Source organism: Corvus moneduloides, chromosome Z, assembly GCF_009650955.1.
Source record: "Corvus moneduloides isolate bCorMon1 chromosome Z, bCorMon1.pri, whole genome shotgun sequence".
Classification (NCBI taxonomy): Eukaryota; Metazoa; Chordata; class Aves; order Passeriformes; family Corvidae; genus Corvus; species Corvus moneduloides.
In genome coordinates this window covers 45444998-45463568 of record NC_045511.1, presented here as the reverse complement: position 1 = coordinate 45463568, position 18571 = coordinate 45444998, and the positions used below count along the sequence as shown (strand labels likewise).

General features: G+C 39.0%; 1 protein-coding gene across 7 annotated transcripts in view; it reads left to right on the top strand.

The window, feature by feature from the left end:
- SUSD1 (sushi domain containing 1) overlaps nt 1-18571 on the top strand; it is a 46840-nt gene that overhangs the window by 20656 nt on the left and 7613 nt on the right. For 5 of the 7 annotated variants that reach the window (XR_004237643.1, XR_004237644.1, XM_032097007.1 and 2 more), the window contains 5 exons: nt 1095-1284; nt 2292-2386; nt 3499-3685; nt 15252-15345; nt 16435-16690. Coding sequence is in view for 5 of the 7 variants with exons in the window: in XM_032097007.1 (XP_031952898.1) it covers nt 1095-1284; nt 2292-2386; nt 3499-3685; nt 15252-15345; nt 16435-16690 (822 nt within the window). In the remaining 2 variants the exon portion in view is untranslated. The remainder of the gene's footprint in view (nt 1-1094; nt 1285-2291; nt 2387-3498; nt 3686-15251; nt 15346-16434; nt 16691-18571) is intronic. The other 2 variants (XM_032097009.1, XM_032097010.1) reach the window with 2 other exon arrangements.

The window sequence follows — 18571 nt, the reverse complement described above, 5'->3', positions numbered from 1 at the left end:
GAACATTTGAGAACTGTTTCTCATGGAAATAGAAACCAGATTTTGTAACTATTTGAGCATGAGAATTAAAATTAAGGTATAAATTCTCAGAAACAAATAATTTGGTCAGTGTTACAGAAAGCCAAAACAACACGATAAGAATTCCCATGTTTTCACAGTAACAGCCCAAGAAAGGGGTTTTTTTGTGTGTGTGTTGTTTGATTTTGTTTTTTTTCCTATTTTTTTAGTATGTACAAGTAAGGGAAAACATAAAAGGGTGTCCAGGGTAGGTACATTAATGTGGAAAACATTTCAAGGTTGGGTAATAATTTTGGAAAACAACCCATGTTTCTCCTCCTCTGTTATAACCAAAGTATTTTTAGTTTGTATAATTTTACTGAGCACTGCTGAGATGGAAAACACAGCTCCCCAGTTCCCCTAACAGGTCAAAACTGGTTTTTATACAGCCAGTGGTAACTGGCAAGCTGCGGATCTCTGGTATAATGTGCTCTGTGCACATGCTTTTCCTGAATTCAGCTATCTGAAAGACACTTCAGAACAGCCAGAGAAGGTGAGCTTTGTCTGTCACTTCATGTCATACAAGCAACAGATTTCTTGTTCACTGCACAGGGACAGTCTTAGGGAAGCTTGTCTTTTACTGCTGCTTGACATTCGGTCTTACAACTGCTTCTGTGGGCCAAGGGGGGAAAACTAGCAAAAGGGAAAGAAAGTAACAAGTACATGTAGTTTCTATCTGTGTGCTGTAAGCAAGAAAAAAATATTTGCTTAAACCCTACTATTTGAGTTGAAGGTATTTTTAGGGTCCACAAAGGATTAGGTTCCCAATAGATTGGATTAGATTCCGTAATGGATTCCTTCTATTTATTGTAGAAATACATGAAAAAATATCAATAATTTTAGCAGCCAGAAGAAATAAAGATCCAATTTATTAAGCCATTTTGCAGCTCGTCAAAAACCTATCTATTTTCCTTGAACTGATACTTTAAACGAGATGTAATCCTGTGTTTCCTTTAAGAACTAGTAGGATTAAATAAACTAGTATTCTGAATTTTGAAGAGCCACAACAAATCACACTACTGTCTTTGTTTCAATAGTTTCATATACTGGGCCAAAGATTGGATGAGAAGATGTTCTCAGAAGATGTGATATTTAACATCAGTACAAGTGAAGATAATCCAAAAGTGTGTTTAGATCTGAACTCTGGAAGTAACTATGTGGTGAATATAACTACCATTTCTTCCACAAACATCACTGTCTCAGTTACAGTAGCAATTCAAACAAAGGGTAGGTTGTGTTTTGTATTCTATGTGCCTATAAAAGAACTTACTGTGCTTCAGAGTTCACTGATTTGAACCTAACAGACAGGAAAATTGGCTGTTTCCTAGACTTCATTATTCTTTATGTTGACTACATGCGTGTAGCCACTGTCAGCGTCCTCCTTTCCTGCGAGGTGTTTTCTTTCTGTTCACTTGGCCAATGACTCTCTGAGCAAGGAGAGCAGTGGCAGTAAGTGCCCTTTGGAAAGATCTGGCAAATTTGGTTTTTCAGGACTTGCATTCTGGCCGAGGCAGGATTGGTACAGTGACATTTCTGGCTATGTTCCAGAATTTTGGTCTGTGGTACTGTGCCTACTGGTTTCCACTTTTTGCCTTGAAATATGATTCTCTGCCTGTAGGAGAATTCCCTGTTGCTTGGCTGTGTGATACTGATCTAATCTGGTATGAGCATTCCAGACAATGCTCCTGTGTTTAGCAGTGATTAACAGGGTTCTGGAAGTTATCAGTAATTGTACAGAAGGCATGTTCTAACAGTGGATTTCTGTAGTATTTTAGTCAAGGAGACTTTAAGCTTGCCTTCTGACATACTAGTTCTGGTGAGACAGACCTTGAGAAATAATTGCTTTTGGAATTCACAAAAATGCTTTTGCTTACATGCTTTTTCCTAAAGGGCATCAACTATGAAAAATAATTGTTCTGTGATAATTTATTTACATCAGGAGGCCTGAACCCTTGGTCCTTCTGTCATTATAACCTTCTAGGCCTGGACAAGTAAATCGTGTGCTGGATTTCCTTAATAGCATGCTTGGGTTTTCCCAAAGTTTCTTTGGAAAATGATTATGCTTTACTTACCTTGTTTATTCATTCAAAAAGAAATTATAACCTACCTCTGTCTCAGAAGAGAATGAAATTAAAAACCATTTTTAAAATTTTATTCTCAGCTACTCATATTCAATTAGGTTGAAGGAGGTAGTTTTTATAATAAGTTGGTCCCTTTTTTAATTGTCTTTACAGTAAAGGAAGCTTTCAATAATGTATTCATTTTTAATGATACCTGCTTGAAATGGAGGAGAAATGTCAGGGGAACTGATGTGGAAGACAGATACTCAGTAAGTGACAATCTATGTTTTGAATCTGGAAAGCAATTTTTATCAATCCCCTTTGTGAAAAAACCTAGTTTTTCAAACACTCACTGCTAGCAGTGCTCTTCATTGTAATACTGTGTCTCATGAATACCCAAAGAGTAATCTTGCATAGCAGCCAAAGAAAGACCACGCTCTGTTGTAGTCTCCTGTTTCTTGCTTATTTTCCCCCATACTTTACTCTTAATTTGCTCTTCTTATCTATACTTTCAAGTTTTCCATATTCAGGCCTCACACAACTCTATTCCAGTTCCACTGAGTCAGTTCCCTGTGCCTTGTGGTATGCCTTCAGTCTTCCCTTATCCCAGCAAGGAATTTCTACATGAACTACCTCTGTCACAAGGACTCTTGACCACCTGCTGTTGTCTCAAGTCTCCCTGTCTCAAGTACCTCCCTTAAGGAGGCACTAAGAGATTATCTGAAGGCATGAGATCTATTTAAAGGCAAATTAGTGCACTATTAATACACAGCAAGCATTTTGGTTTTCTTTAACAGAGCAATCATTTGATCAGGAGTGGCCTTAAATGAATAACTTCATGATCATTTCAGTCATCAACAATAAAACACAAAATCCTACTGAAACAAACAAACAAACAAAAAAAGAACCCAGGAGCCTGTAAATTTCCCTGGAAATATAGGTGTCTGTCGACAGATCGTGGAATGTAGTTGGCATTTTGACATGGGTCAAAAGAATTTGATTTTGTCTCAGTCCTCAGGGAGAAACTGGAGAGGTGCTCATGTGAGCTTACTTTTATTACTCACCAGGAGGGTATACTACAATGAAAGGGAACTGTTACTGGAAACCTGTATGAAATAGAGACTGGGGGAAATTACAGTAGTAATAAAAAAGCAGATAGACTAGGAGGAGAAGTGAAAGAACCAGGAAAATGGCTGATCTGATGAAGACGGATCAAATTTTGGTAGCATTGGAATTTGAGTAACTATCAGTGTCAACAGTTTTGACACACCATATGCAGTGCTCTCTTCTGCTGTTTCTTCTAATTAAGAGCATGAGGTGGCTGAATGCAAGTAATGTATTATAACATTTCAGTTTTCTTGCTATGATTGTTTGGTTACAGTTTCATGTGCAAGGCCACCGTTGGTATCAGAAGAACTTCTTTCATGAAATGACCTTTGAACTTTCCACACAGAAGGAAGCTCCTGAAGTTTGTTTAGATTTGCAACCAGGCACCAATTACTCTATTAATATTTCCATGGTAGCTTTGAATTTTTCACTGCTTGTTTCTACGACAACACAAATTACAGGTAGGTCCTGCCATTTATTTTCATATATTTACAAATGCACCTAGCAGGTGTAAGGGACTCAAGTGAATCTACATTGTTGATCTCAGTGTTATGTGGTGGGTTGTCAAACTATTCTTTCCATGCTCAAAATTTCCATTGTTTGTTTTCACAGATTTTGTTGGGTTCAGAGGCAGAAGGGGGAGAGAAATTTAACTGCAGAGTGTTAATGTGTCGTTTTGGGACATCAAGGAAAAGATAGTTTGGTGGGTTAGACACAAGACTGGTATCTAGGGGAGATGGGTTAAATTCCCTGCCCTGTTAGAGGCTAAGCAACTTCTTCAGTAAAAGTTCTCTCCACAGTGGAGTTTATGGGTATTTAGTTTACACAACTGCACTGTGTATGGGTATTTGTGGCAACAGAAACATATACCACTAAAGCCTAAAGAATCCAAGGTATAGAGTATGGGAATCTGCAAGTACCTCAGACAGATACTTTTGCCTTTAATTGGCAGAGTAAAAAACATAAAAGACATTTGAGCAAATAAGCTTCTGAAGGAAAACCCTGGGCTTAATGATTTAGTGAGGGGTATGGCACTAAAATGCCGTGATGAGAAATATCTTACAGGTCTCGTTTTGTTCAGAACAGCTTTGCACCGTCCCTGCACTGTCAGACTCTTTGTATTAGGTGAAGTGCAGTGCATGTTTGGTGATGGTGTCACTCTTCCTTGTCAGGGACACAAATTTACAATCGGTGAGAAATCTCTCTGAGTGTCTGTAACTCTGTTCAGCCACTAGATGGAATCAATTCCTTTCTGACTGCTTAGGAAGAGCTTGAGACTTGTGGTGGTTTTGAAATTGATAGTATTGCTGTATTTTCAATAGTAAATCTGATGGTTTTAAGTTTCATGAAAGGTAAAATATCTCTTGTTTCCTAAAGCTCCTGTTTAAGATTTACAACTACCTGTTTGTTTCTCTTCTTTAAATGGAATTGCAGTAATGAAATGCAGTAATTCCTTTTCATAAGTTTCCTAATTGTCACTCAAAAGTAGTGCCCATGAGTTCATGAGTACACGTGTCTTTGTAAAAAAACTAGTAAGATATCTCAGAATTTTGTTGATAGAGGTAATTTTTGAATACATACTCAGAGTAAAGGAATAGCTCTTTACTCTGTCATCCCCTGGTATTTCCTCAATTCTGCAGGATTGTATCAGGTCACTTACTCGGCAGAGCTCTAGAGAACAGGTGCTGTGTGAAATGGTATTTGTATCTTGGCAGCTGGCATATTTTCCTCTCTGCTGAGTTAGTGCCTAAAAAATCTACATGCATAGCCCCAGGAAAGGTCATTGTGTAAAAGTTAGGTCATTTCCATTTTGAAAGAAGATTTTACTACACAAGCCCATTTATACCTAGCAGTTACTTTGTTCAATAAGCAATAAAAGATTGGTGATGCTGTCATATTAGGAGCCTTTATCTAAAACTTGACATGCAAACACTTCTTATTTTTTGCCTTTCATTGGAAAAACCATAAAATTATGTATTTTTGCAGTTTTTGCAGGAATTGGGTGGAAATTAAAAAGCCAATAATGATCTTGCCACAAAACTTGCCAAATAACGAGAATTTAAATAAGATTAATTGTGTTATTTTCTCATCTCAGATGAAAAGGATACAGCTGAAATAATTGTTCTGGCAGTGCTGCTTCGATTTCTGTGCCTTGTGTCTTGAAATTGCATTACCTATGCAAGCAGCTTAGTTTATATAAAAAGTATTTATAATTTAAGAATAGGTGTATAATTTTCATCTTTATTCGTCTAGTTATTTTGTAATCATGTATGTAGTTAAACCAGATGGGGTTTTTTCCATGCTGGATGGAATGATTTCAATTTATCTGCCAAATTAATTCTGAAAAGTGGCTTTATTTGCTCTAGTGGTTTTCTGGCTAAATGGTATTGTTTAAGTGCAAGATATGCCTTAAGCACAGAAGCGCTAGGGAAACTGAGACTTACAAAAGTGTTTTACTGATTAGGTTCTCACTCCTTGTTTAAGGTTTCACATGCCATCCTTTAAGAAGTACATGATCAGTTGGTCTGTTTCCACAGCTGGGGGCAAATCCAGATGTTGTGTCTCCCTGAATTTTACAAACCTCCTACATTTTGAGAGTTTGGAAAATCTTAACTGTGGAGTCTTGAATAGTGTGAAGAGACATGTCCCAGACAATTGGATGGTCACTGCCTTACAGACTTAATTTCCTGACAAGGATAATAATCTCTGTAAATTTTTAGACTGCTGCAGAATACAATAAGTATGTAAATGCTAGCAATAACTTCGGGTATTTTTTCAAAAAAACAAGATTTATGAATGCATGTTATGGAAGTTGCCTCTATATCCTCAATATCTGTATCTAGGCCCATATCATCCTGAATGAGGATATGTTATATCCATAGTATTTCTAAAGAATAAAAGCCAAGAACTTAGGACCTAAAAGCCTACTTTCCTCCCTGGCAAGTAGCATCCTCTAAAAAAATAGTTCAGTGCTGAGCACAAAGTTGGTTTTGCCTGTCATCTTGTGGATGGTAAATACAGTCTAGAAAATGCTCCATGGATGATTGTTACAGGCATCTTGCAAGTCTTTTATGTTGTCTTAACTTATTTTAGAGAAACTCTCACCAGCTGTCTAGTTGAAATAGGGAATTTAGTCAATTATCAAAAACTACTAGGCAGTGATTATATTGTAGCTGTAAAAAGATGGTAGCAGATTGTCTTTTAAGCAAGAAGGAGTTTCATGTCTGTTTCCAGAGAAGAAAAGGAGTATCTTGTGGGCATACTTGTGATTACAGTACTTACACATGGCTCTGTGCATTTTCCTTTTGGAATGTCCTTTATTAAGGCATGCTCAGGGGAGGCATTGTTCTTAATTTCACTACCTGTTTTTACAGGTATTTATGAATTTAAGGTGGTTGAAGTTTGTAACCATTTTTTTTCAAGTGTTTGAAAAACAGAATACTAAATAGGGAGCTAGGACTGTTTTACTTTCGTGGCCAGTGTTCTAAATAAGAGTAATTTCTTCAGTTCAACCACATTAAAATTATATTGATATTTGAATTTGTTTGTGAGCTTTGCTTTGAGTAGATTCTTTATGAAAACCGTGGTGTTTGGGGAGTTCATGAACGCCTGTGTGTTTATAGAGTCTGATTAGCTTTTTTTGTTGTTTAGAGCAGACCACTGTGACTTAAGACATAGTAAGACAGAAATTTTCTGGACACCAGAAATAGATCTTTTGTGCCTGAGGTACTGATTATATTTCCTTCTTGTAAAATAACTCATACTAGGTTCAATTGTGATTTCTCATTGCTTTTCCTCCTCTTGATTTTCTGCTTAGAATCAAGCTGTATTTTGAGTTTGCTCAAGGTATACTATTCACGCATGCTGCAATTTCTTACGTATTTGTACATGTACTTTTTACAAACATGTGGGTTTGGGTAGGCTTGACCTTGAGTCTGTGTACCTCAGATAACTGTAGTACCTCCTATGTTTCTCAGCTGCTACTCTTTTTGGTTTAGCCCAGGACTTACTTGCAGGCCACGTACTCACATGTGTTTCATCTCTATCTTCATATGAGCATGTGAGTCAGAAAGTAGACACACAAGCAGAGAGTCTAGAAAGTGAATTAAGAGAATGTATTCCATCACATATTAAGTATAACCTTCTAGAGCCCTGCTCCTTTGTCTTGGTGTGTGGAAAATGTACTATATTACAGATCAGGTTGTGATGTCTAATTTGTTCATCTACCCGTGGATGTACACACACACATAAAAAGTAGACTATTGTTCTTATCTGTTGTAGAATGGAAAAGACTTATTCTTTCATAAAGGGGGTTCTTTAAGGTCTGGAAAAGGAGGCAAAACCCAAAATCTGCTTTCCAGTGAGGAAGTGAAAGACTGTTGGAGGTGTGGTGATCTGACAGCTCTTACTCTGACAGCACATCATGTACCTCCAGAGAAACTGTCCAGTAAACTGTGCAGCATCAGAGCACAAGAATTGCAAAGAAGGGAGTTTCTGATTTATGTAATGGGGAAAGAGGAGTGATGAAAACATGAGCATGATTCCTTTTCTTTTAATGTAGGGGGAAATTAGCTGCCAGTCATGTAAACAATTTCATACATATGCATGCACTTTGTATTTTTGTGCAGAGATTATTTAAATGCGTGATACTTAAATTCATATGAACACCACTTCTCTATCATTTTTCTGAACTCCTCCATAGTAAGAATTTTTCATAACTATCTGTGAACTCATGAACATTCAGATAATTTCTCTTATTCTGTTTACAAAGTATTTGATACGGGTGACTTAGTCTATGCTTTATAGACAGTGCTTTACAAGCAGAATAAAACTCTGATTTCCATACTCTTTGCTTAAGGTGGATTGCTCACAGAAGAGAAAGAAGCAAAAGAAAACATTTTGTCTTCTCTCAGGCCCTTTAGCTGAAAACACCAACAGCACCGTGCTGAGTTTTCTCTGTCCAAACTTTCCTCCTGTTCCATGGCCAGCTACTCTGAAGTGCTTTCATCTTGGTCCATAAAAACATATGCCGGTCGCCTGTGCCCCATGTCCCATTTAGGCAGCTCCAAGTTGTGCAAAGGACCCCTACACTCAGCCAAAGTCCAGGTGGAAGACAGAGCTGCAGAGCACTGAGCACAGGCAGGGGATGTAGGAAGTGGCTGGCATTGCAAGCCTGGGTGCTTGCCCTGAGAGTCCAGCACATTGCCGCCCTCCGCTTAGGCAGACAAGGTCCTGATATCGCTTTGCAAGTGGAGTGGGAGCAGTGGTGGCTGTTTGCAGGGTCCCAGACCAGACCTCTTTCACTGAGGTTAGGGGGCTGCCATACCAGGTCCACTCTTGTGGAGGGACCAGGCATGCCACTACCCCAAACAGCCTGAGCCAACAGCACCAAGCTCCCATTCTGCTGCCAGACCCTGAACACCTCCCCATGGCTCTGCAGACAGCAGAAGTGAGCATGCAACACAACTCAATTTGTTCTTAGGGATAGCAAGGGAAAGGTGCCGCAGGAGGAACTGGAGCAGATGACAAACCATAGAAATGTTCCGGTAGGGATGAGGCAGGAGCCAGGAATCACCCTGGCTCACCTACACACAAGGCAGCAGAGTCAGACGACCAGAAAGCAAAGCTAGAAACGATCCCTACAAGAAGCAGCAAGATGTAGGCAAGTTTCTTTTTAAAGGTGGGGTTTCTGGCCCAGAGGTGCTCTGCAGCTGCAATCAGGGCCCCTTCAGGCCCTGCTCTGATGCAGGAAACACCTGATGGGCCACGAGCTGGCTCCCTGTCTGTTGTGTGGCTGTGGATTACACTCACTTGCAGGGTGAGGGCAGGGTGGCAAGTCACTTGTTGGCATGGAGAAGACTGAGAGGTCCCAGCCAAGGTCCCCTAAGCTGCATCTCCCTGCTTTCATCTTTCCTTCCTTGCCTAGGACCATTTTACTTCAAAGACATCCTGGCCCTGGGCAGTGTTCCCTGTGAGAGAAAGGCCCATTTGTGCAGCAGAGCTCAGTCTCTGCCAGCCCAGGAGCCCACAGCAGGCCCGGCACAGGCTGCAGGCAGAGCTGTGCCTGGCTGGGGACACGGCACGGGGCCCTGGTTCCATCTGTGCTGTCTGCCTGGCTGAATTCATACCTTTCTGATGATGAACAGGATGGTGTGACATTCAGCCACAGATCAGGAGAACAAAGGCTGCAGTCAGCAAAGGGAATCACATGAGTGGGAGTCCCAGAAATGACCAGTCTTTAAAGAAGATTTAAATTATTTTTTCCTGTAGATGTGGTCTTGGTTTATTTATTCTCCTTCCTTCCCTCTCTTTAGATAATATTCCTCTCCAACTGAAAAATCTCTTCTTACTCTGTACTAGAACAATTATGTTTAAATATCTACAGTAAAGTTACTCTTCAAACAGTAATACAAATGTTAAGCAACCTTTTCTATTGTATTAAATTTCTACCTTATTTTAGTTTTACTTTAACAGGAGTGGTTTTGACTTCCTTGTTTTAAAAGTCAGTAAAAACCTTTTGGGCAAAAAGCCCTCAAATAACCATGAAAGAAATGCAAGAAATTTTGCTTGCAAGAAATTAAGATCATGCAAATGGTCTTATTTCACCAAAGAGTTGTTTTAGTTAAAACCCCTCCTTAAGAGGAGTCTTTGATTTGACTCCTTTGAACTGTTAAGTTTGGTGAAGAGTTGCTATGTGATTTTTGACTTTGTTGTTCAATTCCATCATTATTTTTAAAACTTTGCCATTGCCCTTACAGCATAATACCAAGCAAGCTTTAGCTCCAGCATTGAGGCGTGTGATGATTCTCAGTGTTGCTGCAGCAGAAGGCACTTCCTGGCATATACTTTCTTCCCTGCAGCTTTCCGTCAGGTTCAGAGAGAAAATCAGTAGATGGATTCTTATTGTAGAAAATCAGCCTTTGTATGAAACGTTCAAGTGTTACTAAGACAGCACTGCTATGACAAGGAAGTTCTCAGAGTGGGACTATGTAGTGGTTTTGTCCAAAATACTCATTACTATTTATCCTCTGCGAGATAAGAATTAGGAGAAACACAAAGCAGGCACCAAACTTGAAAAGAATATAAAGAAATTTATTAACAGATTTAAAAGAGGGAAAAAAGGGAAAAAATCATACTACACCTTCAGAACACTTCTCCCCCCACCTTCCTCCCTTCTCTCACTGACAATGTAAAAAGACAACCCTTGAGATATTCAGTCTGTTTACCACTTCCGTAATAACCTTGTTCAGTTCATTTAGGAGGAGTCGTCTCTCTTGCTCATGCTATGGAGAAACCATCACAACGAGACAGCCACCTGGGTTGGTTGTCTGCTCACTTCATGTGAGAGTCCCCTCCCACAACTTGCAGCTTTTCCCACAACTGCTTTCGAGGGTCCAATCTTGAGCTACTGGGGTGCAATTTTAAGGTTGAGCCGTTCAGAAACAGAAGTTCTCTTCACCCATCTCTGGGAGCATTTCATCTCTAAGAACAGGGGCCCTTCTCTTTCCCTGGGAGCAAAGGGTCCTCATCTTCATCTTTAGGACTATCTCTGGGAGCATCTCTAGGAACTGAGGTTTTCTGCTTTTCCATTTGGAGTAAAAGTCCTCATCTGGTCCATCTCTCCCTGTTCAAACTTCTCATTAAATTACAGCTGCTTCAGCATCTGCCTATCTCAGCACAGGTGCTTTTGCTCACAAGTACAAGTTGAACACTCCACCCCCCTGCCTTCATGAAATTACAACAGGTACTCTGATACGCCATAGCTTTACAACAGAATTTCAGCCTTAAGCATCTCCTCTTTCTCTTCCCTCAGGTTTTCAGCTCTTCACAGCAATAAAGGGGTTAATCTCACCTTGGCCTTCCAGCTGGAATGTCGCTTATCGCTGTTGGTCACATGATCTCTGCCAGACAGCAGGGAAGCTTCAGCTGAATCTTGGCCGCACTGGAGAAGGGGAGCCGAGCTGCTCCGGCTGCCCACGGCAAGGCAGTGGGGGGGGGTTCCACGGCTGGAACAGGTCCATCGGCTCCAGGATGGCCGTGGCCCCGCCCGGCCTGGCCCAAGCAGGGCCTGGCCGGGCCCGCTGGCCCCCACTCGGGCCCCGCAGCCACCTGTCCCAGCACTGGAAACGAGAGAGAGCTTGGGGGGGGAGGGGGTTTGTGTATTCTTAAGTGTGGATCACAGAGGTGATCACAACTTTAAGTGGCTTAGAGAATTGTCCATATTCAAACTGGCCGCTGATAGGTTCTATCAGGTCCCAGAGGAAGCTGTAAGCACCCCTTAGCAAGGACATCCCTTCCAGGACTATGCCTGCTAGCCCATGACAGACTATCTCTGGATATACTTTCTTTTCTTGCTATGCTCTTCTCTGTTTTCCTGGTGTTGCTACAGATATGCTAGTCTGTTCTGCTGGTGAAGAGTTAAAAAAAATAATTCTTTAAGAAAGGCAAGGCGCTAACAGCACCTGAACAGACTGGAGGATCTTGATTTCTCCACCCAACTCACCTAGTGCAAGTCCTCACTTCTGTGTAGTATTCCCCTTTTCCCTCCAGCTGTTCTGTGTGGTGTTGTCAGTATTTTTAACATGTGGATTTTTAAATCTGGTAATAATTATGACTTCCCAGCAGACTTCTTTTTTTTAAATTGTATTTTTAAATGTTTAATTTCTGGCAAAGTTCTTCTTTTATTGAAAAAGTCAGAGTGTGCCAATACTGCATATGGAATAACACCTTCAGAGTTCATTTTCTGATCACTGAAGAAAAAATTAAACTATTCCTTTCAATATTATCATTATTACTATTATTATTATTATTATTATTATTACTATTATTCCTTCACATTGCTACAAGCTGGTTTTTTATTTAAACAGGTAGATTGTCTTCTGTGTGCTTGATGTTTTTAATAACTATTATTTTTTTACCAGAAACTAAACACAGCAAAAGCCTCCAACTTTTAACAGCACTATGTGTTTTTTCAGATTTTTCTCTCTTTTACCCAGTTACTAGGGCTGTCAGTTCTGGATGGCTACTTATTTTCATGACTTGTATTTTCCTGTCAAATTATAAATACAGAAAGATTAATTGTTTTGACCTTAGTCAGCATCTTTTTGGCATCTTAGTCCACATCTGTTTCCTCTTGTGATGTTTATCTGGAAAAACAATGCAAAACTGTTGCATGCAAAGCACATTCTGGCTGGCATGAGAGAAGAACTTCCCAAGTTTTTCTTGGAAATTGAAAAATTCTTAAGAGAAATTAATAATAGTGTCTTTTGGTGATATTGAATGTAAAAACAAAGGAAGACAAGAAGTATACCACATAAATCCACCCTTCAGATATATTTTCCTGTTACTCTGTCTATTGACAATGTCGGTGCTGAGGAAAAACTGAAATTAACAGATAATTTCTGGCTCTTAAATTATATTTGCTTGAGTTTGCAATTTGCAAAGGGCATAAAGATTGGCTATCAAATATTATTTGTTCATTTATTTTGTTCAGATAGAAATTCTACCTGTATCTCTTACAGTATCTGCAGTTGCAGATGAATTGAAAAGACCCAAAGCAAAGAGCATTTCCTGTTCTTGCAGGCAGCCATGCAGCACGTTTCACTAACTCAGAAAACTCTTGCAAAGGGTTTTCCGCCCTGCCTCTGCTAGAGGGAAGAAAGACATTGTCGAACGATGGCTTTCATAGAATCATAGAATATGCTGGTCTAGGACCCATGTGGATCATCAAAGTCCAGCTCCTGGCCCTGCAGAGGATGTCCACAAGAGTCACGCCATGTGCCTGAGAGTATTGTCCAAATCCTTCTTGAGCTCTGTCAGACTGGTGCTGTGACCACTTCCTTGAGGAGCCTGTTCCAGTGCCCAACCACCCTCTGGGTGAAGAACCTTTCTTCTAATATCCAACCTAAACCTGCCCTGACACAGCTTCAGGCCATTCCCTCAGGTCCTGTTGTTGGTCATCAGAGAGAAGAGATCAGTGCCTGCCCCTCTGCTTGCCCTGGGGAGGAAGCTGTAGACCACTATATAAATCTTACTCTCATTTTAGTTCTAAACATTCGTAGCTGATTTCTTCACTGATAGTTCACCCATAGCCTGGTTTTGAAGATAACCTTGTAAAGGGAACTACCAAAGCTGTTTATTTGGGTAGGTAGGCTTTTGGCAAGTTCTCTTGAGGATAGTTTTCGTCAAAGTTGTAGGGGTTTTTCTTGCTAGGGATGCTTGTATGGCCTGATAGTTTTATTTTGGGCATACTGTGCTTAAGTTTTATCCCTTCACAAGTTTCATCTCTGTTTAAAGCAGAGATCATGTAAGCTTCCAGATTTCCTCTTCATAGGTTACAAACCTGAGATTTTGTCTGCCTCATACAAGAGGGTTTCTTCTTTATCCATCTTTTCCTTAAATCCTGTGAACTGGTTTCACATAGCTCTGTCACACTGATGATTTGAACTTCAGGCACTGGGAAATGGTCACACATGGGCCTTGTGTACCTTTGTTGGTACTATTCCAGCATTACATAAGCCTGTTTCTTATGCCTTTTAGAGCAGCCTTTTGGATTTTTTTTTTCTGTTGTCATTTTGGTGCCTAACCCTCATTCTGAGATGTACTAGCATGCCATTCCTACTACTCGAAGGAAATTAGAATATTTAGCATAAATTCTTATTAGTAGCCCAAGTGTATCACCTTGTACTTTATACTGGTGAATTTAATCCCAGTTCGGCAAAACAAAAGCTGTAAAGGTGATACTATTCTCCTTGTGTAACCTCTCTATATTTCTAACATTGAGCAGCAAAATTCATCTGTACATACTGGGATGTTGCACCATGATTGTTAACAAAATGCTGGTGGTATTAACCTCTAATAACCTTCCTTCGCCCCAGTACTTCTGCTTCCAGCTTGATGTATATTTCCAGCTCCCTTTTTAGTGGTTACTCACCCTCTTAACAGTTTTTCTAATAAGCTTCATTTTCTCCTGCAAAACCAATGATTTTCTATACTTCAAAAGATACATGCAACTATTTGTATTCCAGCTCTTTGCAGAATCCAGGCATCTCAGCAATATTTTGCCTGATGTAACTTAACTTTGGGAAATCTGCCTTGATTTTCTTTTGTTTCTTTTCATGACATTGATTATTCTTTCTAGCTCTGCAACCTTGGTTTTCTGTACATGAGTACTGCATTTGTTACTCTGCAGTCAGATATCAATCACATCAGCAGCCTGATAAACTGGTGTTCAAAAAGCCTAGCTGCACCTGTATTTACCTGTGCAAGTTCTTTCAGACTTCTGGGGTAGATGGTGTCCCTGCTTCACACTGTGCCCCCTTGGTTGTGCACACTGAAGCTATTTTCATTTTTGCTTCCAGACTGGTAGTGGTAATTTCCATATCACTGTGCAGCTGTCATCACTGCCATTGAAATTAGAGGAAGAAGTATTTGTTCAGCATTGGCCTTGATGCAAATTCCCACTAGAACAGATTAAAGGTCTGTATACATATTGAAATCCAATTTAAGAGCCTGGATGTTGCTACCCGACTATGAGCATATCTATGAGCAGTATCTAAGGAAGTTGCCTTCTTGAAAGTGCTTTTGGCACTACTAAATTACCCTTTACTCATACCATTGTATTTCTTGCAATGGGCTCTGTGCACAGTTTCATATTTTTCTTCTCCCTGACCATTTCAATCAATCTAATAAATAATACTGCTTCTTCCAACAAAGCTTTCATGTCTCATTCCTCTGTAATCAACAACCATTTTTGGGCATCTCTTCTTTTCCCAGCTAGCAAACGTACTTCAGTACAGGGATTTCACTTGGGGCTGCCAGACCACCAAGCTCATATTTGCTCTGTGGTTTCTTTGGCCAATTTTGTTGCTGGCAGGCATTAGCTGTTTGGGGTTCAAGACTCAATTAAGGATGTTTTCGCAGAAAAAGTAGCTAGCAACTGAAAAAGGAGCTGAAAAGTAGCTAGGAACTGATGTCTGAAATATTTCTAAAACCTTTCTGAACCACTGGTGTTTGTTTACTTTTTAGATCCCCCTTTCCCAGAAGTAGAATTTGTTGCAGTTAAAGGTTCTGCACCTTTGCTCAGACTCCGGAAAGCAGAAGATCAAAATGGACCGATCAGGTTTGTCTCTGTGCTCTTCACCCTTTCAATGAACGTTGTGCAGATTCATGTTACATACAGATTAGAACTGTTTTGGGTGGCTAGATTATTTTTTTTAGCAATGGAAAAACTTAAGCTGTACCTCCCAGTTTCTTCCCCCTTAGCAGGGTAATATTTAGCTTCAGGTTTTCCCTGTTTTGTGGACCAAGATCCTAGTTTGGATAATTGTGAGTTTTCATCACTAGCTTTGAGGTTTGGTTTTGTTTTTCTTTTCCACAGTTAGGTTACAGTAGATCTTTATTGATGGATCCAAACACACCTCTACTCATGTGATTTTTCTTTTCCAACAAACTCAAGCAGCCAGTACATTTTCCCCCCCAGAGCCAGAGGAAATAGTGAATAATGTCCTCATTTATGCATATTCTGAAGTAGATTTTTCATACTTAGTGTATTACTACCTAAATGTATTTCTAGAGTAAAAGGATTTACCGCTTACTAAGTGCTGTTGGTGCCAGAAGGAAAAGGTAACTTAATATTACACTGAAGAAGAAAATATTTGAAAGCTAGTAACATCTCGTGGAATCGCTGGTGTAAGAACCCTAGTGGTCTTCCTATGATTGAATACCATAGACTGAACATTGTTTTGGGAGGTATGAAGACAGATTTGATTTATTTTTTTAGAAATGGTACCTGTCCTCTCCTCCTTTCAATAGAAAAATCTTGTTTCTGTGAACTTACAAGTCATTTTTAGAGAAAATGGTATATTATTTAATAAATGAACTTCAGTGTGAGGAGGAGGAGAAGGAGGAGGAGAGAGTCTGAAGTATCTCAGTTTTATGTTCTTCTGAACATAAATAAACGTGTAACAATAACGTGCATGTGATAAGACGATTCAGCTCTAAGCTATGCATGCAGAGCTTTTGGTTAAAAATTAAGTGGAACACACACACAGAGAAATATTTTAGTGTAAGAAGTGTTTGTATTGGGCATTGATAATAAAAAGCAGTTAAGAGGCTACAAATAGAAAAAACCAATATGAGTTAATGAATATCTGATGCTTAGTTTTTTGAAATGAGGGCTAATATTTGCTCTTTTTTTGTTTCCCTCTAGTCTTTATCAAGTGATTGTGCTTCCTCTGGATTTGCAAAGCACATTTATTTGTGACTCCTTTGCTGCTACAACTTTCTTTAGTAACACCACTGACATTAAAGGATATGTGGCAGCTGAATTTCGGGCGAAGGATGTTGCTGATAACATGTCAATTGCTCTTGGAGACAGACATTACTATGGGAAGTTTTATAATGCTCCTTTAAAGTTGGGAGAAGAGTATTGTGTTTTTTTGAGAATAATAAGTGAGTGGAATAAGGTAATGAATGTTTTCAAACCTTTTCTTTACACCTCTTGAATGAAATATTGCTGGGGGAAAAGAGGAAAATGTTAGCTGTGTGTTAGATTTTTTATGACACTCCAAGGATCTCCTAGTTGACAGAATTAGATTAAATCAGAAGCATTTCAAATATCTCTTGTAATTCCTTAACGGTAGTTATGTCATTGTAATGTTGAAGCAACTCTGGATGCTGAAAGGCAAACAATGGAAATAATTAAAAATTAATGGCCATCACTGCCCTCAGTAATTGAGGGTGTCTCCATTGGGGCAGAATTTACTGAAAGAAATTTGTAATAGAATTTGAAAATTACTCCTTAGCAATGACAAATTCACCCATTTTAATTTTTAGTTAAATGTTTCATAACAAAATATTCCAGTACTTCAAATAACATGGAAATATTTATTTTAGCACATATTATTACGTTCCAAAAGGCAGTGAGTGTCAACTCCAACTTCATCGAGAAAACCTCATGAAAGAAAATGTATATTATTAACATGACTTTTTTATCATTTTAAAGTAAATATGTATTTTTATTAGAAACAAGACGTTTCCAAAACTTACATCTCATCTAGCTTTCCAGCTATCTATCTCAGGAGTAAGCAGTTTTGAAATTTTTTATAGTATAAGTCTCAGCAGTAGAAACTTTTTCTCATATGGGACAAGTGATAACTCTTTATGTGCAATACAGTTCCTGAATGTCAAATACAAAAACTGAGCTAAGCAACCTTTAATAAAGAAAGAAACAGTGCCATCTGAAAAAAGTTAAGAATAGAGTTTTTAGGGCTTTGTGTATACAGCATAAAGCAATGAAGCATGCAAAAACTGATCCATGAGTCACTTGTAAATAGTTCTCCACAATTTTGGACCCCCCCCCCCCCAAATCTCAGTAAGTTAAAACCGCTTCTGTTAAGAAATGTAACTGCCTCAGTCCAAAGTGATTGGAATAAAAGTGCATGTAGTAAGATGATTCTGGTATCTGCTAATCTGTGCAGTATGTATTTTGTGTAGCATCTATTTAACAATAGTCTGAGAGGTTTTTATAGCACAGATGAAGTGGTTTCTGATCCTAATACAAGCCTGTTGTTTGTCATAAATTTTTAATTAATTGTGCAAGGAGAGAAGTAGGAAAACGACAATAGAAGGCATTTCATTTCATAAATAATGTTAAGTTAGCCTAAAATGTCCTGGAATTTGGACAATGAACTGTATTTTATAGAAAAATTTACTCTGTGGAGCAGGATTATTAATTAGTCAAGTGTATACAAGTTTGACCTCTTTAAGGTCTACTAAATACCTCTTTGAGCTTAGTTTATTTATCCTTGGGTTTTATGCATTGGTTTCCCTAGCTCTTTACCCTCAGTATTTTCTAATACTGGGATATTTTAATGGCTTTTACTTTTGCGGAGGTTTCTGCTGCACAGAACAAAGTAGGTTCTCATACATCTTTGCCAGCAGTTTATTAAGCTGCTTCTAACTTACATTATTCTTTCTGTTTCTTATGGATTATTTCCTGATCTTTCATTGCTAACATTTGCAGACGTATTTTCTAGGCCACTGATTTAGTGGATTAATACTACAGTTATTGGTAGAGGTCCCTCTTGCTTCCCACCATTTAAAATGCATCAGCTCCTTAGTGTACACTTTAATGTATGGCTTTTGTTGGTTGATTAAATACACAAAGTTGCATGCAACAGTTATGAATCATTATTAGGGTTGCAGATACCAAACCACTTTGGTCCACAGCTCTGCTTCTTTGAAATGGAACTTGGACTACTGGTTCAAAAGTATTGGTTTATCTTCAATTGTCAAATTCTCTTCAAATGCCCTTTTATTTTGTGCAATTGTTGGTGTTAGAAAGC